The sequence below is a fragment of the Notamacropus eugenii genome, chromosome 2 (genome assembly GCF_028372415.1).
Source record: "Notamacropus eugenii isolate mMacEug1 chromosome 2, mMacEug1.pri_v2, whole genome shotgun sequence".
Lineage (NCBI taxonomy): Eukaryota > Metazoa > Chordata > Mammalia > Diprotodontia > Macropodidae > Notamacropus > Notamacropus eugenii.
The window spans coordinates 145,135,341-145,157,769 of NC_092873.1; the positions used below are offsets into that span (position 1 = coordinate 145,135,341).

At 35.0% G+C, this 22,429-nt stretch overlaps 1 protein-coding gene across 1 annotated transcript in view; it reads right to left on the reverse strand.

Moving 5' to 3' along the window:
- Positions 1 to 22,429, reverse strand: part of TMEM30A (transmembrane protein 30A) — a 66,682-nt gene that overhangs the window by 9,695 nt on the left and 34,558 nt on the right. Inside the window, exons 4-7 of the mRNA XM_072642626.1 lie at positions 17,421 to 17,508; positions 15,402 to 15,539; positions 13,811 to 14,017; positions 11,834 to 12,105 (exon numbers count right to left, since the gene is read on the reverse strand). Of these exons, the coding sequence (XP_072498727.1) occupies positions 11,912 to 12,105; positions 13,811 to 14,017; positions 15,402 to 15,539; positions 17,421 to 17,508 (627 nt within the window). The 3' untranslated portion in view covers positions 11,834 to 11,911. The remainder of the gene's footprint in view (positions 1 to 11,833; positions 12,106 to 13,810; positions 14,018 to 15,401; positions 15,540 to 17,420; positions 17,509 to 22,429) is intronic.

Below are 22,429 nucleotides of genomic sequence, written 5' to 3' on the forward strand. Positions count from 1 at the left end.
ATTATTTCGCTAAAAATAACTGGGGCCATAAGCAGATAGCTCCCTTTTCTCTCCATCTCACATCATCAAATGCCTTCCCCATCTTGCATGGAGAGGTGATCCTTCTCACCAAGATAAATCTTCCACATGCACAAGGGTTCCCATTCCATCTTCTCTGTCAGATTGCCTCCTCTACTTCCCTACCTTTTCACTAATTTCCAATCTCTATGAGCTGTTTCTATATTGTATGCAAACATGCTCATGTGCCTCCCCTCCATCCCTACACACACCCATTCCCTCACTTGGTCTATAGCTGAATTAGTAATCTATACCTTTTTTCTCTTTTGTGGCTAAACTCCTTGAGAAAACTGACTATACCTCCTTTCCTCTAACTCTTAACTTTCTTTTCTGGCTTCCAATCTCACCAATGAACTGAAATTGCTCTTTCCAAAGTTACAAATTATTTGCCAAATCTAATGGTCTTTCCTCAATCCTCTTCTTGACCTCTATGTAAGCTCTGACACTGTCAACCTCTTCGTTCTTATATTCTCTTCTCCTTTGGTTTTCCCAGCACTACTATCATGGTCCTCCTCTGTGACCGTTCCTTCTCAGTCTCCTTTGCTGGATCTTCTGCCAGCTTATACCTGTTAATTGTGGACAGCTTCCCAGGGTTCATTCCTGGGTGCTCTTCTCTTCTTCATCCATACCATTTCATTCAGCATCCTGATGAGCTCCCATGGATTCAATTATCATCTCTATGTTGATCGTTTTCAAATCTATTTATTCAGTTCTAATTGCTCTCCTACCTTCCAAACTCAAATCTCCTATTCTCTACTGGGGCATCTTAAACTGGATGTCCTGTAGATATCTTAAACCTAAATGGTCAAAACTGAACTCATTATCCTTTTCCCTAAATCCTCCCTTCTTCCTAAATTCTCCATTAATGTTGAAGGAACCACTATCCTCCCAGTAATCCACTCTCACATGTGTCATCCTCAACACCTCAATCATACTGCTCCACCCAATATCCAACCTATTGCCAAGTCCAGTCAATTCTACTTTTGCGCCAATCATATGTGCTCTCTTTTCTCTTCTGACACTGATATCACCCTGGTACAGGCCCTCATTACTTCATGCCTAGACTTTTAATAGCCTGCTGGTTGGTCTCCCTGTCTCAGATCTTTTCCCACTCCATTTAATATTCCAGTGCATTATTAAAGTTATCTTTGGTTAAGAATTTCTCTCTTGCTCATGGATGTGAAAGTCATGATATACTTATTTCTCTTCTAATTTTTTTTACATGGAATGATCTTTGAATATGCAGGTCATGTTTCCATGTTGAATTTATTGTACAAAATGGCATATGATAGCAATGTAAGCCTAATTTCTGCCAGACTGTATCACCAAGGTAATATTCACAGCACCAATGGCAACTATGAATATGCTGAAGAAGTTCTGAATTGGAAAATATAATACTCTCCATACAGAAGGCAGAAGAACATTTATTCAGATACCAGAAAACCTAATCCCAACACCAGAAAACCAAATCCATCATAACAACAAAGAAGTTAATAACATACTATCACTGTAGGGGACACCTCCATTCCCAATATTCAATATTTGGCATCATGAACAGGATCACAGAATATAAAATCTTTATTTGGAGGCAGAAGGACTTTAGAGAAAGAAATGGATATCCCAGGATTGGAGGATTTACCTTATTCCTCCTTAGCAAGGGAGTGGGCTAAAAGCACTAGACCCTGTGAAAACTGGTAACCAACATTACAGAAAGGAGAACGTAGAGATTTGGAAAGATGTTTGCAAGGAATACCAATAAAACCAGGAAAAGTACTTGCAGGAGTGTGTGGAAGAGGTTGGATTTTATTAACATGGTATTGTATTATATGTAAAAGCAGAGACGAGCTGCTGAAGGAAAAATTCAAATGGAAAAAGAGTTAGCTAGTTTGCATGGGAATTCTCAGCATTCAAGCTCTCCTTTAGAAGAGCAAGCTGTGGGGTCTCAGGTGGTAGGAGAACAAGCTACTGTTCATTTAGCAAAGAGGAAGTGAAAAACTAACAAAAGAAAAGTGTATATAGCCTTTGTATAGGCCAAGCCTAGTTGCCACAGCAACTGCCAGGAGAATGAAGGGGAAGGAAAATATAATGAAGTCAGAGGAGGAAAATGAAACGTTAGAGGAGAAGGCTTCTCAGGCAAAGCATGCCCAATACTAAGATGAAAGCAGGAGAACCAGGGGGTCAACACAGTGTTTAGAGAGATAATTGAGGATTTTATTCAGTAGGAGGTCACAGATATTTTGAGTTGGTTCCAAAGGATGGGAGAATCATTAACATCTTGGATGGTGAGAATCAGTGATGAAGAGGCTGGAAGAGAATCGATAGATGGTGTGGATTGCTTGAAATTCATAGGTATTATAATCTTTTTACACAGCAAGCTTTTAGAGATTACCATATGCAAGGAAGTAACAATATGACCAATCTGTTAGCTTTAGGGGCAGATGGATGCAATAGTAAATATGCTACTGATTCCGTGTGGCCTAGTGGAGATAGACCTTGGTAACTTAGGGACTGTTTGGGACAGTTAAAGGAGGAAGTAATGAAAACTGCCATAATGATCAGAAAAGCAGATGCGTATTATGATACCCCCTTGGCAGTTTCCCATAGAAATATTATAGTGAAGATGGCTCCTCCTGCTTACAAAGCATCTAATTCTGAATCTACTAATTGGGGATATAGGGCAGCCTCTTTTGGTGATGCTGGACAAGATTTCACAGTAAGTGATTTAGGGGACTGGGGAAAAGATAAATTTCCCTGAGAGAGAAGAGCAAATAGGCAGTGGATTCAAAGTCAGAACAGATTGACAAGAAAACAATTATTTACTGCTCTACTGAGAACAGGAGTAGATTTTGGAAGCATAGATAGTATTCCAACTAATGAACTACAGAGAATGTATCAAGAAAAGGGTGTGATACTAGATGGAATAAAGAAGTAAGAACTGCCCCTATAGATCCTCCTGAACTCTCATATCCAAGTTTGTCACACTTTCTGGGAGAATAGGAAATTGGCCAAGCCCTAGCTCAGATTAAAGAACTACACAGAGGGAATTACAGACCCCATATCAATTTAACCATATCTTGGAAAAACATATCAAATACTGTAACTCTGGCATTAATAGATGCCAAAGATTAATAGATGTCGGGGCAGAGGCCTCACTTATATATGGAAATCCTGTTAAGTTTAAACATGGAACTCCTATTACCATCATGGGGCTGGGAAGGGCTGAAATATCAGCCAGAAAAGTCAAACTAATGATGAAAACTGGACAATTACCTAAGAAAGAATATATATTGTGGAAATTGTACCCATTCCTGAATACATCATTGGAATAGATATATTGAGAGGTATGACTCTAAATTTACCTAAGGGGATATACCAATTTGCAGTAAAGATAAGAATTAATATAATAATTAAAGAATTAAGAATAAGAATAAAGAATTAATATTAAGTTTTCAGGGGAAAAAATGGATCCAGTTACTTTACCTGAAGTGTCATTTCTGAATTACTTTAAAGCAGTATCGTGCCAGGTGGGCAAGATGAAATTACCAATACTATAAAGGAATAGGTTGAGGCAGGAGTGTTAGTCCCTACAACCACTCGATGGAAAAATCCTGTCTGGCCAGAATGAAAGTCAGATGGGACATAGAGAATGACAACTGAATAAGGAGACTCCTCCCTTGTATGCTGCCGTTCCAGTTACTGTTATATTAATAGAAAGGATCCAGAAATAAGACAGGAGTATGGGAATATGCAGTTATTGATTTAGCCAATGCCTTCTTTACAATCCCAAAAGATTCTAAACAATGCGAACAATTTGCAGGGCTGACAATAACTTTTACACACTTGCTACAAGGACATCTGCACAGTCCCACTATTTGTCACAGGACTGTGGCTGAACATTTGGATGAATTAGAGCTACCTGGTGTATAGCTTACCCACTACAACGATGATATTATGATACAAGGAAAAAATGTAAAAGAAGTGGAGAAGAGTTTGACACTTTTAAGTGAGCATATGAAAAGCAAAGGGTGAGAAATTAACCCTGCAAAGATTCAAGAACCAGCTCAAACCATAAAATTTGGGGGTATACAATGGAAAAAGGTGATGCAAAAGATTCTCCCGCAAGCCTGACAAAAGATTCAGGATTTTCTTATCACCACCAATAAGAGGTCCCAAAGTTTATAGGACTATTTTAATATTAGAGGCACCACATTCCATATATGGGTCAGATTTTGAAACCCTTACATAAAGTTAATAGGAAAAAATATGAATTTGATTGGGGACTTGAGCAGAGTAAAGCTTATGGCCTATGCAAAGTGACCAGATGGAATTACAAGTGACTGTACAGGATAAATATGCACACTTGTGTTTTTGGCAAAAACAACAAAGTCAAAATGGATTTTGGTCTAGGAAACTCCCTTCATCTGGAGTTCAACATACTCCTTTTGGAAAGCAATTGTTAGCTGTATATTGGGCTTTGGTAGAGACTGAATAACTGACTCTGGGCTGTGAGGTAATATTAAGGACTGGAATCTCAATTATAACCTAGGTAATGAGTAACCCAGCATCTTCCAGAACTGGACATGCACAAGAGGCTAGCATAATTAAACAGAAATGGTATATTCAAAATAGACATAAAATAGGCGAAAGTGGAGTTTCTGCTCTACATGAATCTATAGCAAACATAGATATTGAGGGAAATGATACACCCCTTGAACCAAAGCAAGAGTACAGTTATAACAGCAAGGACCCCAACAAATACAGGAGGGCCTGCTGTACAGGTTCTTATATCTGCTTTTCTAAAAGGAAAGTAACATTTGAGGGGGTCAACAATCTACTTTAATCAGATGCATATTATTCACATAGTTCAGGGGGAAAAGTCAGCACTCTGAATTTCAGAGAAAATATAAATAGAAATTGCAAGCAGAAATTACAAACAGACCAACAAACAGGGCTTCCAACTGTCTGACCATAGACAATACATACATAGTTACCAGAGAGAAAAGCACCAACATCTGGGTTTTCAAAGCTGAGGGGCTCCTTAGTGGCTGGCTACCTCGAGTCTCATCTGGCACTTGAACTTTCTTCCAAAAAATAAGTCCCAAAGTGAAACTTCAGCTCAAAGCATATATATACTTTTCAGAGCTGGAGGGCATGACCCTTGGGACCCAGTGCCTCATTAGAAATTAACAAAAAGTATCTGAGGCCTATCCCAGGGAAGATCTTTAACTCTTTCCCCCACCCACCATTAACCTTACATTAACATTACAACAGTACTTGGTGAAATGGAATGAGGGATATGATGGATTATCTGAAAAATAAAAGAAACATGCATGGTTTACTAAGGGGACAGAAAAATATTTGTTCCACAGAAGACAGTGGCAGTACATCAAGCTATCAAAACAGAACAAGGAGGACAGTGTCATATATTTACTGATTCATGGCCAGTGGCAAATGTCAGTTTTTCATGTAGATGCTTGTGTGGCCCTCACCTTACCAGAATATGAGTACAATACACTTGCTAATCAACTAGCAAAGACTGCTACTCAACATATTGTCCCTACTCTGACACTAACTGATGACCCAGTACTAGCAAAATGGATTCATCAAACGGCAAGCCATTTAGGGATCCAGGTCACATACCAGTAGGCAGAGTGAGGTATTAGTATCTCTCATTCATTGTTAAAACAAGTAGCAGAGGAATGTCATGTATGTCAATTGGAAAAAGAACAAACTGTTCCTCAGGTAGTAACTGGAGAGATAGAAAGGGGTAAAGTTCCAGCCCAAATATGGTACATAGATTATATTGGATCCCTATCCCAATATAAAGAATGCAAATTTACATGTAGTTGGGTTGACACCTATTCAGATGTACTAGTGGCTTGTCCTCATAAGATTACGACTCAGAAAACACCTGTAAAACTCTAGATATCCTAAGTCTATATTATGGAATTGCAATGCAAATTAAAAGTTATAACGGGTCACATTTCAAAGGTAATGAAATGTAGAGATATTATTTATTAAACAATATAGAATGGACATATAATATTCCATATTATCCACAAGTATCTAGGTTAATTGAAAGAATGGATTATTAAAAGAACAGCTAAGGAAGTTAAGTTCTAATAATTCATGTCAGCATTGGAGAGATAATTTGTTCACTGCTTTACGTAATTTGAATAATAGACCATTGGGAGGATGTACACCTCTAGCCAGAATGATGACCGCAAATTAGAAAACAACAAACACATAAGATTCCAAATACTGAATATTAGACTGTGAAGTCAGATATCCTAGCACCAAATGCAGTGATAACTGGTTTGGCAGAATGTGGTCTACATTATTTAGAGGAATTTTAGATGGATAGAAAAGAAGTAAGAAAAATCTCTACTGGAACATGTATGAGAATCCCTAAAAAATCATTTTGGATGGACATTACTTAAATCAGGATTAGCAGCTCAAGGAATATATGTATTGGCTGGAGTGATAATTTCTAATTTTTAAGAAGAAATTATTGACATTCCAAAACTTAGGTGAAGAACCCATGTAGTTTTATAAAAATGATATAATAGTTCTAGTGATTATTATTCCTTGTGAAACAATACCCCTTGTGAAAACTGACCCTCCTTCAGAAATAACTAGCAGAGGAACTGTGAAGGGTTGGGTGCTACTGATAGAATAAAATTGGGAGCTAAAGTACAGGTAAAATGGAAGTCAGACCATATTCCAAAGGCTGTAGAAATTATAGCACAATGGGAAAGATAATACCATAACTTGTTTATTCAGAAGATTGTTACCCAATTGTATTCTTAACTCATATATTCTAACGTGAATAAGGCTATGACAGTGGGTTCATGGACTCCAGAAGCATAGCTGACCCTATATCCACCCTGCTTCTGGTTATTGTTTCCTTTCTTTTTGGCTTTTTGTCTGTTAAACTTCTTTGCTGGATTTGTTTCCTGCAGGTTTGGTACCCTCCACCTGCAGATGCCTGGTCGCTTAGGAGGATGCCCCATCTATGACTGTGATGTGTCACCCCTGGATCTGGAGTCAACCAAGCTCCAGTTGCCAGCTAAAGAACTGACCTCTTGAATGGGACCTCTTGGGGCAGGGACAGCTTTATATCCAGTTTCAGAAGGAAGTAGCTATGGAAGAAAAGATCTTCACCCCTTACTTTAAGATTTTGGGCCCCATTCATTCAAGAGAAGCATGATGGGGTGCTTGTGCTCAAGCCCTACCCTAAGATATTCTTCTGTGTGCTTACTTTGTGTGATCTCTGTTATATTGTTGTAAAGTTCTGTTGACACCAGTTGCCCCTTTGACTTATGTGATGGATAAAAATTATCTTGGGGATGAATTGCTTAATTTGAAGAGCTTTCCCATCCATTAATGTAGGCCCATGTGACCTGCTTAAATCACATGGAAGCCTAAATCACAGGTGATGGGAGGAGCTTGCTGAATGGTTGGAAGAGGAAGGATGGAGTAAAACTGGGAAGTGAGTGAGATCAGAGTGGAGGGAGAGAGAAGACACGCAGGCAGAGAGCTAGGATTGTAAGTGCTTGCTTGTGGGAAGGCCCCAGCAGGGTGGGGAAGTCTTGGGAATGGAGGTGTCCCCTGCAAGGATAATGTGTTATTAAACTCTTTGTTACCATGATGGATTCAGTTTTCTGGTGTTGGGATTTGGCTTTCTGGTGTTGTTATACAGTTTTCTGGTATCTGAATGTTTTCTTCTGCCTTTTATATGGAGAGTCTGTTATATTTTGTGATTCAGAACTACGCTGGCATATTCATAGCTGCTGTTGGTACTGTGAATATTATCTTGGAGATACAAGACTTCTCTCCAGTGCTGCCAGAAATTCTTATCAGATAATGTGTTCCTCAAGTGATTTATGTTTTGTCATTTAGCAAATACTAGGTCATTAAGTTTTATCATTTCTGATTTTCCCTTTTTAGTTTGTTCTATTAATCCATTTTTCTATCTTTTAATCAATACCAAATTTTTTTGATGATTGGTGCTTTAAAATTTATTTTGTAATATGGAAGTGGCGGTAGTGGTTTCTTAAGGTATTCATGATATAGAATGTGCAGATTTTTTTTTCTAAAGTTTTCTTTCATTTCTTGATTCTTATGAATTTTCCAACATATTATTCTTCCCCATGCCCACCCTGGCTTTGAAATCACTGAGTATTTTCTATTTCATCCTCTGCAATAGACGCTGACATATAAGCTACACTTATGTTCATGAGAGTCTATTTGCTAATGTTCTTTGTGTGCAAATCAATATGAGATGATCAAATATTCCATGAAATGCTTTATTTATATTTCAAATTATACACTGATACATAATAAAACTATACTTTTCCTCATTTTTCATTTATAATAAGAATGTCAGTATGTATAGTTTGATTTCCCTAGTGGTTTTGTCAATTTAAATGTTTTTCTATAAAAATCATATATTGAGTGCCAATAATTAAAATAATGTTGGAGACTAAGAACTATGCAAGTCTTTGTATTCTTTGTACATTTTTACGAGTTTCATGCATTGCCATGGTTAAAAGATTCATCACTTAATGGCCCACTGAGCTTGTTCTCTCCCAGTGGACTCTTAGATAATAACCCAGGGTCATCTCCACACAAAGGTAAGGTATTCAGCTAGAAATTGGTGGAGGAAAAAAACTGTATCTTGCCTTCAAAAATCTTAGGAACCTACATTTACAGTTACTTAACAAATAACATAGCACCATGTAACAATGCTAAAGCAATGTTTCCAAACTGAACATTAGAAGATCCAGGAGATCACAAAGAGAAGAATGACCAAATTGGGTGCCCATTCACTAACAATTTCTTCCTATTCTTTCAAAACCATCAGCATATGTTTCAATCTCAAATAACCTTTCCTAAATGCCACGTCATACCTTCTTCACCTCACTATTGGCATGTTTTTACTTCTACCTAACAGCAGCCTTAAACAGTTTGACAAGAGTCAGGTGAGAATCTGATAATTTCTTTAAAAGGTAAAAAGAAGGTCTCATTAGACTTTAAAAGTTTTCAAACGTAGAAATTCTAACACATTCCCCACCCCCACCCCAATCTCAGCAGTTATGCATAGTAGTATTCTCTGATTTGAAGTATCTATAATTTTAAAAAATGAAGATGACAGTACTGGAAATATTAAATGAAATATAAGCAAGGAATTATTAACATTCATTCATTGAGCTTAGGCTGCCTTTGAATTTGAATTTCATCAATAAAACCAACATGTTATTAACAAGACATGGCCAATATACCAAAGTAAATCCAGTTTGTTTTTATTAAGCTGTAACAGATGCTAACAAAGTAATCTCTCAAAAATATAAAGAAATTTCATCACCAGTCAATCAATAAATTATATTCCAACTTAACTTTCCCTTTGGTTAGGTATTCCTCTACTAAGTAATATACAATAATCTTCCAATTTAAACAAAAATCTGCCTTACGATTTCAATGAAATTTCTTAAGCCTTTATTTACTGTATAACTACTTAAAACAGGAAACCTTTAAACACCTCAAAATATTTCCTGCAAGTTAACACACACAATCTTTAATGTATTTACTAATCTTCTCCAACCTATAAATTAGGTGTCTTAAAATTAAGTTCAGTTTTTTTTTGAAAGCAGAATACCACCTATATAGCCCCAAACCTGGCATAAAGCCTGTAAGGTAAAAATATTTCTCTTCCTTCATCCTTCACAAAGACAAATAAATATTCCAAATTCATTAGATTTAGGCAACAATTAATTTTTATATGGCTCAAGTGAGGAGAGACAGGAGATGATATAGGCCTAAGATATATTTGTAAGATGGATAAACTTCAAAGCCATTTTAGGATTCCATCTAAATAGATTAGACATGAAAAAGCTCTTCATTTGTTCTTTTAATAGCACCCCAGTCCCTTAGATTAAATTAAAAGACTGAAGATATTTCTCCTTACACTCCTTGATGTCAATTTGTACAAGTGAGAAAGAGAGAACCCTTATTAATGTAATTCCTAAGTAAATAACTTGTCCAGTAGGATATTCCAAACGTTGAAAAAAAGTGACCAAATCGGGGGAGCTAACTTAAAAAATGAAAAGGCTTTCATGTAATGGACACATTATGTAGCTATAGTGTCAGATTTTTGAAAGTTTCCGTGATAGTCACGTTAAGGATGCCATGCAAGTCATTTTCTTATGAAGGAATAAGGTCAGTGTATGACTCATATAATCTAATTGTAAATTTATATAAAATATTAAGTCGTGTGGCACCTTTTATACTATTAACCATTATATTTTTAAATGAGCATGTAACTAAAGAAAATTAATACAATACCCAGACTTTTGATTTAAAATATAACATGGGTTTAAAACACAAATTCAGAATAAACATACCTTTTCTATGTAAATATACAGATACATATACTGAAGATTAAATTTAGTAAACAAAAACAAAGTTTGAACTCAATTAAGCCATCTTTTCTTACATTTTTTCATGCACGTAGAAAATAACTTTACATTCACTTCAAGAATAAGTTTCATTAACAAATTACAGCATTTATTTAATATTGAATATGTATAATTTACCAAGATAGCTGCATATAAAATAACCTCCACCATATACATTATAATTTATTATATGCATAATCTCCCTCTGAATCAGTAAGTTTTAAAGAATTTTGTTTAAAGTTAAGTCCTAGGAAAACCAACCAAAGGAATTGGCATCTTAATTATATAACAGGTTGAACATACACTCATACTTCACATCTATGAAAATGGAATAATTCCTAGGTAAAAAGATTAATATTCTTAATGTGTTCTGGACTACAGCTTTAGCACACAAGTCAAAACACTTACCTGTAAAAATAAAATTAGTTTGAGATGCTTCCAATGGCGAGGCAAATTTCTCAATGCTAAACATCTCCCGTAATGAAATATTAACAGCCTTTGAGTATTTAAACCTGGTTTTCCTTAGGCAGAAGGTATAGCTCTGCCACCAAAGAGTACTATTTTCCCATTTCGGCTTCTTTTCTTTCTTCTCTTGTGAAGAGGAAGCTCCAAGGGAAATAAATGACCAAGACATGAAACATTTAAAGTTAACTGGGACACCTGGCTTTACTGACTTAAACAAATGGAAGTAAGAATTTAAAAAATTCTACCCAGAAGGTAAGTGGCCTAATCCCTTTAGACATGACTAATAATTTATTCCTAGGCTACATAAGTTAAACATGTCCTATTACATCAGAGCTAGGCTTGACATAGGTTTCTACTGGATAAATAGAATATATTAACCACCTTAACCAAGATGATACTTAAAGCCTATGCATACAACATATGAAAGAGAGGAAATGTTTTATTTACTTCTAACTTTCTTTACCTTCTCATAACCTTTTGATTTCTGAAAGGATACCAAGTCATACTATATCCCTATATATCTTGTTACCCTTTTCTTCATATAATAAGCATATTTATACAGCATTATATATGTATATAATATTACCCATGGAGCACAAACAGTAAAGCAGCAGATAACATTACATGGAAAAGAGGTTGTATACATCATGTGGCCTGTCCAATAAAAAGCAAACATAAAAAGCAATTTCAGCAGTCACAGTGTTGATATGATCAATATAGCTATAGCTAATTTCAGTTGATATACCCGTCATGTTTTCACAAGTCATCCACAGTGAAGAAGCATGGGACAAGGCTCTTAAAAAATTAAAGGAAAAAAAGAGTTATGCAGCCAGCTTCAGAAATGACATACTAACCAGACATTTAGCATTCAACAGTGAGGCTGGGTTGGACTGGCCTTGATGCACATGCAGATTTCTTTTCAGAATACAAAATTAATTGGGAATGTCAGCACTATTATTTCTGTTTCCATATTTATGATGAATTACTAGCAGTACAACTCCCAAAAGGAAGCAGATAGATCCAACAGCAATGTAAGCAATTCCCAAAAATGGATTTTTTCCTCCCATCCATGAAATGGTGCTCAAGATCATCCGTTTTCGTCCATCAAAAGAATGTACTGGATAATCTGAAGATAGTATAGGAATATTTTTTCTATGAACAGTTAATTTATTTTGAAAACATTATTTAAATTGGCATTTTACATTTTGACAATTTATTAGCACAATTAATTTGTTGCATTTTGGCCCCAGGATGTAACTTCCTTACAAATACCTATGGAAAAATAAACCCTGACATTCCAAAAAAATTATCAGACATGCTAGATTATGGGACTGGAGAAGAAATGAATAAACTTGTGGTATTTTAAATAACCACAAGAACTATATAAGTAATACTCTGGCACAATGATTTAAGAATGAGATTGTCTCAGCAGTAACTAAAATATTTACATGTAAAAACAATGAAGACATTCTTTTAATATTGCAGATATCTTAGTTTTAATTTTTCACATAGTTTTTCTGTTTACCATTTTTTTAATTTTTGTAATTTAAGGTGGTTGTAACATGGGAGGGATATGTTTGGTATTCAGAATTAATTTCTGTATTTAATATTAAATGAGGACTTACTGATCAGTTTATAAAACAAGGAAATTATCAACAAATAGCAGTCTCTCTTTAGATATATGAATATATACATATATACACATACATGTGTATATATGTAGTGCACTGCAAATCTTAAAGCACTATATACCTGTATCTGAGTACTTATTATTACAATAAAATATATCTGGTTTATGTTATTCCACTAGTCACTTCAGATATAAGGAGTCAAAGAAGCATTTTCCTTGAAAGCATTGTTAATATATTAATTTTGATGCAAATTATACATATATATACATAAATATATATTCACATACACACATATTTTATGATTCATGTGATAGGCTAATAGTAAATCTGAGTAGCAGTTGTTTAAAAATTTTTTTTAACTTATTTTTTTTTTTTTTTTGCTAAGCTTTAATTCACTGAGAACAATCATCCTAAAATTTGGTGGTTGTCATGTCCAAGTCTTTATGACCCCAGTTGTAGTTTTCCTGGCAAATTGTAGTGATTTGCCATTTCCATCTTCAGTTCATTTTACAGATTAGGAACTGAGGCAAACAGAGTTAATTACATTACTAGCCCAATATGTAATTAATAAGTCCAGGGTCATACAGCTAGTAAGTGTCTGAGGCCAAATTTGAACTCAGGTCTTCCTGATTCCAAGCTGAGTACTCTATCTACTGCACCATCTAGATGCCCTTACTCTACTAGTAAGGAATATAAGATATTACTGAGAGATTATCTGAACTTCTTGGATGAATTAGCATTTTTAAACTTCAGAGACGTAATACAAGAATAAAAATTAGGTTTCTTAAAACTTAAATAAAGCATGTATGAAATAGAGGTTAACCACATTTAGATGAAATAACCCATCCAGAGAAGCAATGTGGTATAGGTGATAGAGAACCAAGAAGACCTGGGTTAAGTCCTATGTTTGACATATCTTGGCCCTGTGACCTTGGGCAAGTAATTTAACCTATTCACATTCTGGACAATTCTAAATTAAAGAGAAGGTGCTAACCTACATTGTTAGTGGAAATTTCCTCCTCTGAGAGTTCCCTATACTCTTAACTATATCCTGAATAACAACAAAAGGAAATAAATAATATTACAGTGACATAAACTAAAAACTAAAAAAAATTGCTTGTTCAGCCAAGACTGTATTTAATAATATCTCAAAGGGCTTTTTTTACGTCTGGATTCTGTAAATGTAGCAAAAAAGGATACTGTATGTGATTTTCAAAAGGTACTGTCCAACGGGTAAAGTTGGATGCAATCCACCCTTTTTCTCTATCAGACGATAAAGCTTACGAAAAGTAGGTAATGCTGCAGTACGCATCCACACAATAAAATCCTCATTTATGAATCCATTGTTTTCCTCATCTTCATCCAATTCATATACTGGTTTAGGCCAGTTTATAGGCTTTGTTGTACCTGAAAAAAAAATTGAGCAAAATTTTCATCCCATCAGAAAAATCCCATCCAAAAAATTATACAAAGACTTAAAATACTTAATTTAAAATATTTTTCTGTATCTTGAAGATTTAAATGTAATCATATGCTGAATTCATAATTTCCTATTTTGCAAAACACAAAATGATTACATTAATAACAATAAAAAAGAACAGAAATTAAGCCAATTACACAGGTGACATATAAAGCACTAAAATAAACAAATGAAAGACTGGAGTAACTTTCAAAAGTCAATAAAACAATGGTAAAAATAGGGTATACCATGAGCAGAATAAACGTCTGTAAAAATATCATCTGACATTTTTATTTTTAGGGAAGACTTAGCCATTACATTTAAGTGTAAGAAGACCGGAGTTTGAACTCCAGCTCCAACATCAACTAACTGTGTGAATTTGAACAAGTCATTTAATTTATCCTTGGCTTTCTTTAATCTGATATCCAGATAATAATATTCATGTCACCTACACCTCAAGAATTGTGATGGAGAAAATAATCTGCTAACAACTCTAAAGCAATTATATAAAGACTTATCTAAATTTTAAAATACAGAATATTCATGGAACATTAGTAACTATAGTTATCCCTTCCACATCGTGGGGATTAGAGGCACAGCATCCCCATAATCTGGAAAGTCCACGTAAAATTCTTTGGCTCTCCCTTTACAGCAGAGAAGAATTCTGATTTTTCAAAGTACTGAAAGATAAAATATGTTGATATTATATAATACTATATGTATACTTTAGGCATTTCTATGTTTCAAAACTTTTTTTGTCATTTTCTGGCTTTTGCGTGTCGTCTACAACACCCACAAAACTCCCCCAAAATTCCCATTTAAGTTCTTATATCAAACCACAATATATCAAAACCACAATGAGGAAAGTCAAGATGTGAAAGGGTTAACTAATTTCAGGATTAAAAAAATAATTCTCTTAAGAACAGGGACTGGGTCATTAGTATAGAGAGTTCATAGTGAGGAACTCCTTCTACCAGTGCAGGTGGATACCTTCTCTGCAAGGGGGGGCACTGAGAAATTATTTGACTTGCCCAGCATCACAATCCTTAGGTAAGTACCAGAGACAATACCTGAATCCAGGTCTTCCTAACCCAAGGTCAGTTCTCTATAATATGTTACCAAAAACAGTTTAAATCATATTACAATTTATCTGGGGAAAGTAAAAAAAAAAAAAAAAAGTAAAAATTAAGAGATATTTAAGCTTTCTGACAAGACAGGAAAATGCAAATGACTCTTCTAGCATTCCTCAAGTTATGTATTTTGGGTTTTTTTTTTTAACAAATTTTAATATTTATATCTTAACCTTAAGTTTTGGGGTTTTTTTCACCTTACCTTTAAAAACTTCAGACAGGTTATTTCCAGGTGGATTTCTGAATTTCACATTTTTATCTGTCCACCAAGCAATACCCTTCTTATGCAGAGGAACACGTATAAGTGAACTGTCATTCACCTGAAACAATTCTAATGTATCTAAAAATGAGACAAAAAAGGTAAGAGTTACTTTATGCTCTTATTTGACAGTGCATCATTCTAAAGCCATCAAGGATTATTGCCCTTGTGCTTTCTTTCTTGTCCTAAGGTCAGATTCTCCCTAACATTCAAGAAAACAACTAGCTAATTTGCTAAACTCATTAAACCAGTAAAAGAAGGATACAGGAGCTCCTTAAGGAATTTCCTCTAGTTCTAGGTCATACACGTGGATTTTTACAAAGACAATATGGGAAGAAATAATGACAATAATAATTTGATATTTCTGTTGTATTTTATTAAATGAAATATTAAATATTTACAAATTAGTACAGATGAATTTGATATAAAAATCTCTCTGTAATCAATTAGGACAGACACAAAACAAATACATTAAATACAAGAATTCTTAACTTTTTTTGTATTATGGACTCATTTGACATTCTGGTAAAGTCTATGAACTCAGAATATGTTTTACTATCTACACACAAAATTGAAGTAAATGATAAATTTTAGTTAAAGTCTAGTGAAAATAAAGATTTTTTTCTTATCCAGTTCACTTAATATTTACTTCATTTTTAAATATTAATATTAATAGTATTTAAATATTAATGTGCTGAGAATATTAACAAAAAAAGTTTCTGACCTCTGGCACATCAGATAAATCCTCTTTTATTTTTTATTCAATTAATCTTATCATAAAAGTACAAACATACAATCCACAATGGCAACTTATCTTTAAGTCTATATATAACGAACTTTCTGATCTCCAAATCTACCCTTAAAGAAAGTTTCTAAGAGAAAGGCAATATGGCATAGTGGATAAAGTGTGGGACTTGTAGCTGGAAAGACTTAGGTCTTTGGTAGGAACACTCTGCCTCTTACCATGGGCATGTCAGTGAAATTCCCTCAGCTTTGGATAATGCTTAACACTTCAAATCTCAGATTACTGTGAATTTCCAAAATCACAGGTCCTTTGTAACATTCGTTGACAGCACAGCTGTCAATATTCTATTTCTGAATTAAGATATTTATCATTTTTGAAAAATGATACACATAAGACATTACTCTGACAGAATACAGTCTTTTTAGTCACTTTCACTACTATACATAATACCACTATAAACATAAATATATAAAAAGTTATTTCCTTTTTTTTAGGTATTTTCTTGGAGTATTATTATGTAATACATTTTTTATTGTACATTAATTTCCCACAATTACCAAGTATACTTCTGGGCACTTCTTCATACTACTAGTTGATACAAAAAGAGAATTCAAGTGCTTTTTCCTATACCCAAATAAAATGAAAATTAGCAAGATAAATACATACTCCCACCTACACCAAACCACCCCCAAAATTCAATAATGGATTGCCAAGTTAAATGGCATTTGTATTATACATTGCTCCTCTCATTTAGTAGTACTAATGGTTAGCAGACCATTTAATTATATTTACTATAGGACAAAACACTAACAAAGTATGTGTCTCCTATGCTAAGTGCTGGTCATCCTTCTTTCATGGATAAAAGGTTTCCCAGCAGGATACAGAAATATGTTACTGAACCAGTCACAAAATACTAAAGGTTTTACAATATTTTTGAAAAGTAGAACAAGAGAGCAAAGATTTATCAACTCTCTCTCTCTCTGTATACACACACAAATATAAAATTTGCTAAAAGTCAACAGCATTCAAAATTCTATAGTAAGTCTCAAAAGGTAAAGACTGTTGTTTTCTATTAATAAAACCTTAGAGATATTTTGTACACTTAAAACTGTCAAATTTATCAGTTCTATCCACGTGTTACTGGAACATTAAATCTGTAACAGACTATATAAAATGTCATAAGGTTTCAAAACAAGCAGCAGTTTAAAAGATCATACCATTAAACATACTGTTGGCAATAGCTCCACAAGGAGCAATTGGCTTATCTTGATCCTTGCGATAGGGCTCACACTCCTTACTGGGGTTCTAATTTTTATAAAGAAAAAAATAGCAAAGAAAAATGTAAAGACAAACATTATTGACTAAACCATGGTCTAAATTCTCTAAATCAATCTAGAAAATATAAGTAGGTAGTAGTCAACACTGCCATATAAATGTTACCCCTAAAGAATTCCAGTTTTAACATACTAGTTAAGTATAAGCTTGTAAACATTTTTACCTTTAAATACTCCCAAAAGAGTACCTTATGCTGGTATGTTGCTATTATATAATAGTTGAAACTATATGAAAAGTACACTAATATGCACTAATTTTATATTCATATCTTCCACTTGAATATTGTTTTTATTCTGTCTATGCAACAAGAATTAGGAATTGACATAACTATTTATAATCAAAGGAAGATGGTTTAGATCTCAGCATTACTACTTAATACTCATATAACCTTGAGAAAGTCACTTAACTTCTCAAGGCCCCAGTTTCTTCATTTGTAAAATGGTGGGACTGGAAAAGAAGGTTTCTGAAATCCCTAAATCTGTGATCCTTTCTGTGACCACTCATCTCCCATATTTGCGCTTAATTTACCAGACTTCTCCACCATGTCCTTGTGGCTTTCTCACCTTGGAGAATTCCACTGCCCCTGTAAGCCCTTTCCTTCACTCTTTCTCCCACCACTATCATTGCTTTTAAGCTCTCTTTCACGTGCTGTCTTCCCCCATCACAAGTCAAACTCCATGAGACCAGAGACTTTCTTTATGCTTGTTTTGGTGTTCTCAACACTTAGCACAGTGCCTGGTACATAGTAAGCTCTTAATGACAAGTTTCATCTTGCTATATATCATTAAAATCCCCTATACTGAACCTCTCTTCCCTTATCAAGTTTTCTGAGGTGGTCAGGAAAGAAGGAAAATATATTCTTCATCCTTAAAACATAGATGGCTTACAATCATAGTCCCAAAGGCTATGATGGAAATCAGAGCAGGTAAGATGAGAGAAGGGAGACAGTTTGAGAGATAATTCACATCACTACACTCCAGATTTCTTATTTATTCAGCTCCCTCAGCAATCTGTGCATATATAGTAAGCACACTGGGGCTATGAAGAGTGACTTAAAAAAATAATCAGCAAACATTTTATTAAGTGTCTACTTTTTGCCAGGCACAGAGCTAGGAACTAAGGATGCAAAGACAAAAATAAAACAGTCTCTGAGTTCAGACAGTTTATATTTTACTGGTGGAAGACAAAATGTACTTTAATATACAGATGATAGAATAAATGCAAGGTAATTTTTTTTGGAGGGAAGAAGTACTAGCACCTGAGGAGATTAGAAAAAGCATCATATAGAATACATCATTTGAGCTGAGTTTTGCAGGCAACGAGGGATTTCAGGAGGCAGAGGATAAGAAGGGAGTGCAGCTAGGTGTGCAGTGGATAGTGCTCAGGACTTGGGAGTCAGAAAGACCTGGGTCCAACTGAAGTCAACAATTGAAGTCAACCTAAGACACTTGCTAGCTGTGTGACCCTGGCCAAATCACTCTATTTGCTTCAGTTTCCTTATTTGTAAAATGGAGACAATTATAGCACTTCCTAGCAAGGACTGTTGAGACAATCTAATGAGTTAACTTACATAAGGTAATCTGCAAACCTTAAAGCACTATTTATAAATGCTAGCTATTGCTGCTGCAGTTACTGAGGAAAACATCTTGGGTTTGGGAGAAACTTAAGGCAGAAGCCAAATGGAAGGTGACTGCTATAGTCCAAGCAAGAGGTGATGAGGGCCTGAACTGACTGCATGACTGGAAAAGAGGATGCAAGGTAAGGAGAAATTACAGTTGGCAACTAATCAGATATGTGAGGTGAAGGAGAGTTATGAGCCAAGGATAATGCCAAGGCTGTAAAACTGGGTCCATGGAAGGATAGAGGTATTCTCAATAGAAATAGGAAAATTCTGAAGAAAGGTAGGATTTGTGGAAAAGATAAATATGTCATTGGGATATCCATATTCAAATATCCAGTAGGCATATGGAGACACATGACAGACACTAAGACTAGAATAGGAAAAGATCTCACACATGGGAGTTGATGAGGTCACCAAGAGAAAGGGGAGAGAGAAAAGAAAAGCCAGGACAGAGCACTGGGGAAGCATGCTATAGAATCAGCAAAGGAGAAGGAGAACCAAGACAGCAGTGTCACACCAACCCAGAGAACAGAAAGTACCCAGGAAAAGAGGGTAGGCAACAGTGTCAAAGGAAAAGGACTGAGAAAAGACCATTAGATTTGGTAATTACAAGAGATTACCAGTAACTCTGAAGAGAGAAATTTCAGTTGAGTGAGGACAGAAGCCAAACTGTGGTTTCTACGGAGAAGAGATGTTGGTTGAACAAGATAAGAGACTGAGATGACAGCAAGGCCTAGAGAGCTCTTTTTTGTATGCAGCAATACAGAAGCCAGAAGGCAGGGAGAAATAAAAAATAGTGGGGGAGGAGATGACAGCTGAGGGCAATCTGCTATAGAAGGTAGGAGGAGATGGAATAAAGAGTACATGAAGAGAGTTCTCTTTTCTATATCAAATACTTGAAAAGAGGAGGGATTACGTCAAGGAACTCTGAGATGTGGAAAAGAGAATAAAGGGCCCACATAAAATTGGTTTCTGTTTCCTCAGTAAAGTATGAGTCAGGGTCATCAGCTAAGAAAGTGAAGGAATAGATAGTTTGGGAAGTTTGAGGAAAGAACAAAAGGATTCAAACAACCTCTTCTGGGAATGGAATAGAGAATCAAGCAGAGAGGAGTAAAAAGACTATTATTACTATTCTTTCCTTAATTATTTTTTTACAAAAACTTAAAGGATTTCCATTTTTTTTGCAGTGATGCAGTTACTGAATATAAATTTACACTAATTATGTATGTCATTCATATTATTAAATTCTTAGGGAAGTCCTGAAGGCACATCAAGAGATAGAGGATAATATCTACTATTTAAAATATGGTGTAGTCTTAAAGAATTCATCATTTGGATAACAGGAAGCACTTATTAGGCATCTAATCTACAGAACAAGATGAGATACAAAGATAAATATGATATAATAATATGCTGTTGATAGGCCCAATTAAGGACTGCAAAGTACCACATCCTATCTATTAATGAAGAAAGTTTCACAATTTTATGCATAATCTTTGCTACAGAAGTTTAGCATTCTCTTGGATGTAGGGTCCAGCCTATACTTCAAATCCATTATATAATACTACCTTTTTTATACCCCATGAAATGAGTTTATTTTTTAACTAATGTATTGTGCTGATGCAGCTGAAATTCCTTCATAAAGGATATTCCTTGAAAACAGTTAAGCATAAGTACGTGATAACAAGTGCAACCTGCACACGACTTTCCAATTTTATAGGTTAACATTTATTAATCAAAGGGGGAAATGTGTGCTTTAACAATGCAGTCCATTCTATTTTAGTTCAATTTTCTTGCTGTTTAATGTTGTTTTCAATTACATTGCTGTAGTCATTGCATTCTAATATCTTTTATGGCAAGAATTTATTAGCTTCTAACACTTCTAATTCAACAAGTGTTTTATTATTTACATTGCCCTGTGCTAGGTACTGAAGATGCAAAGACAAAAATAAAAAATGGTACTTGCCCTCAAGAAACATATAGTTTATTGGTGAATACAAGCAAGAAAACATATAATTACAAGTTAATTTGAGGAAAGAGAGAGAACTAACAACCAATTGGTGCTCTAAGGCAAAGGTGTCAAATACAGCATTGCAGCCAAGACTCAAATTAAAATGCAAGTAGGAATATTTAACAAAATAAATAAAAAAACAATAAAACACAGTCAATGTGATTTTCTAAGTCAACATATAGCTCTCAGGAATCTTTATGCAGAGTTTGCTTCGATTTAAATTTGCCACCACTGCTCTAGGAGGATCACAGGATATGTAAGTACATGAGGCTTGAAGGAAGCTACAAGTTCTGAGAGAAATAAATAGGAGAGGAAATGTATTTCAAGTATGGGGCAAAGGCTGTGCAAAAGGCAGAAGGATTGGAGATGGAATGGTAAGTTTGAGAAACAGCAAGTAGGGCAAAATAAAGTATAAGAAGAGAAATAATATGCAATCCGCTTAGAAAGTTAGGCTGGAACTAGATTTTAAAAGTTAAGCTGAAGAGTTTATATTTTACCTTAGAGGCAATAGTGAGCCATTGAAGTTTCTTGTGCTTGGGAATACTATTATGCATGTGCTTTAAGTAAGATTGTTTTGGAAACTGTGAAACAGAGCAGAATGGAGAGAAGGTGGAGTCCAATTAGGAAGTTACTGCAAAATTCCAGGTAAGATATTGAGGTCCTGAAGTAGGGTAGTGGCAGAGTGGAAAAGAATATATAAACCTCACCAGTTATCTCCAGTACCCATAATAGGACTGCTCTACTACAGTATTTGCTATACACATGCAAAAAATTATTTAGTTTCTGTGAGCCCCATGGTCTTAAATATGTATTCTTAAGTAAAACCTGGTAACATTACCTGGACCTTTGCAAAGGAGGATTAGTATTACTTGTTGCTAGTTAGAAAAATAAAAAAGATGATCAGCAGAACAGCAAACCAGGTAAACAAGCATCAGAGAATTGAACTTAATTATCCAGTGCTCAATAACCACAATACCATGAACAACTTGGGAGAAAACTCCCTCTTTTACAAGAACTGCCAGGAAAATTGGAAAGCAGGTTGTTAGAAACTGGGTTTGGATCAAATTTTTAAATTGTGTATCACAATAAGTTAAAAATGGATATGTGCTCTAAATAGAGAACATGTGTGTCCCCATAAACCCTATAAAAGATGTGGAGAGAGCTCTTTCCTAATTATGGCCATGGAATGAGTCCTTAATCACAGAATAGAAGAAACCACAGAAGATAAGACAACTCTGCAAACATGAAACTGAAAAGCT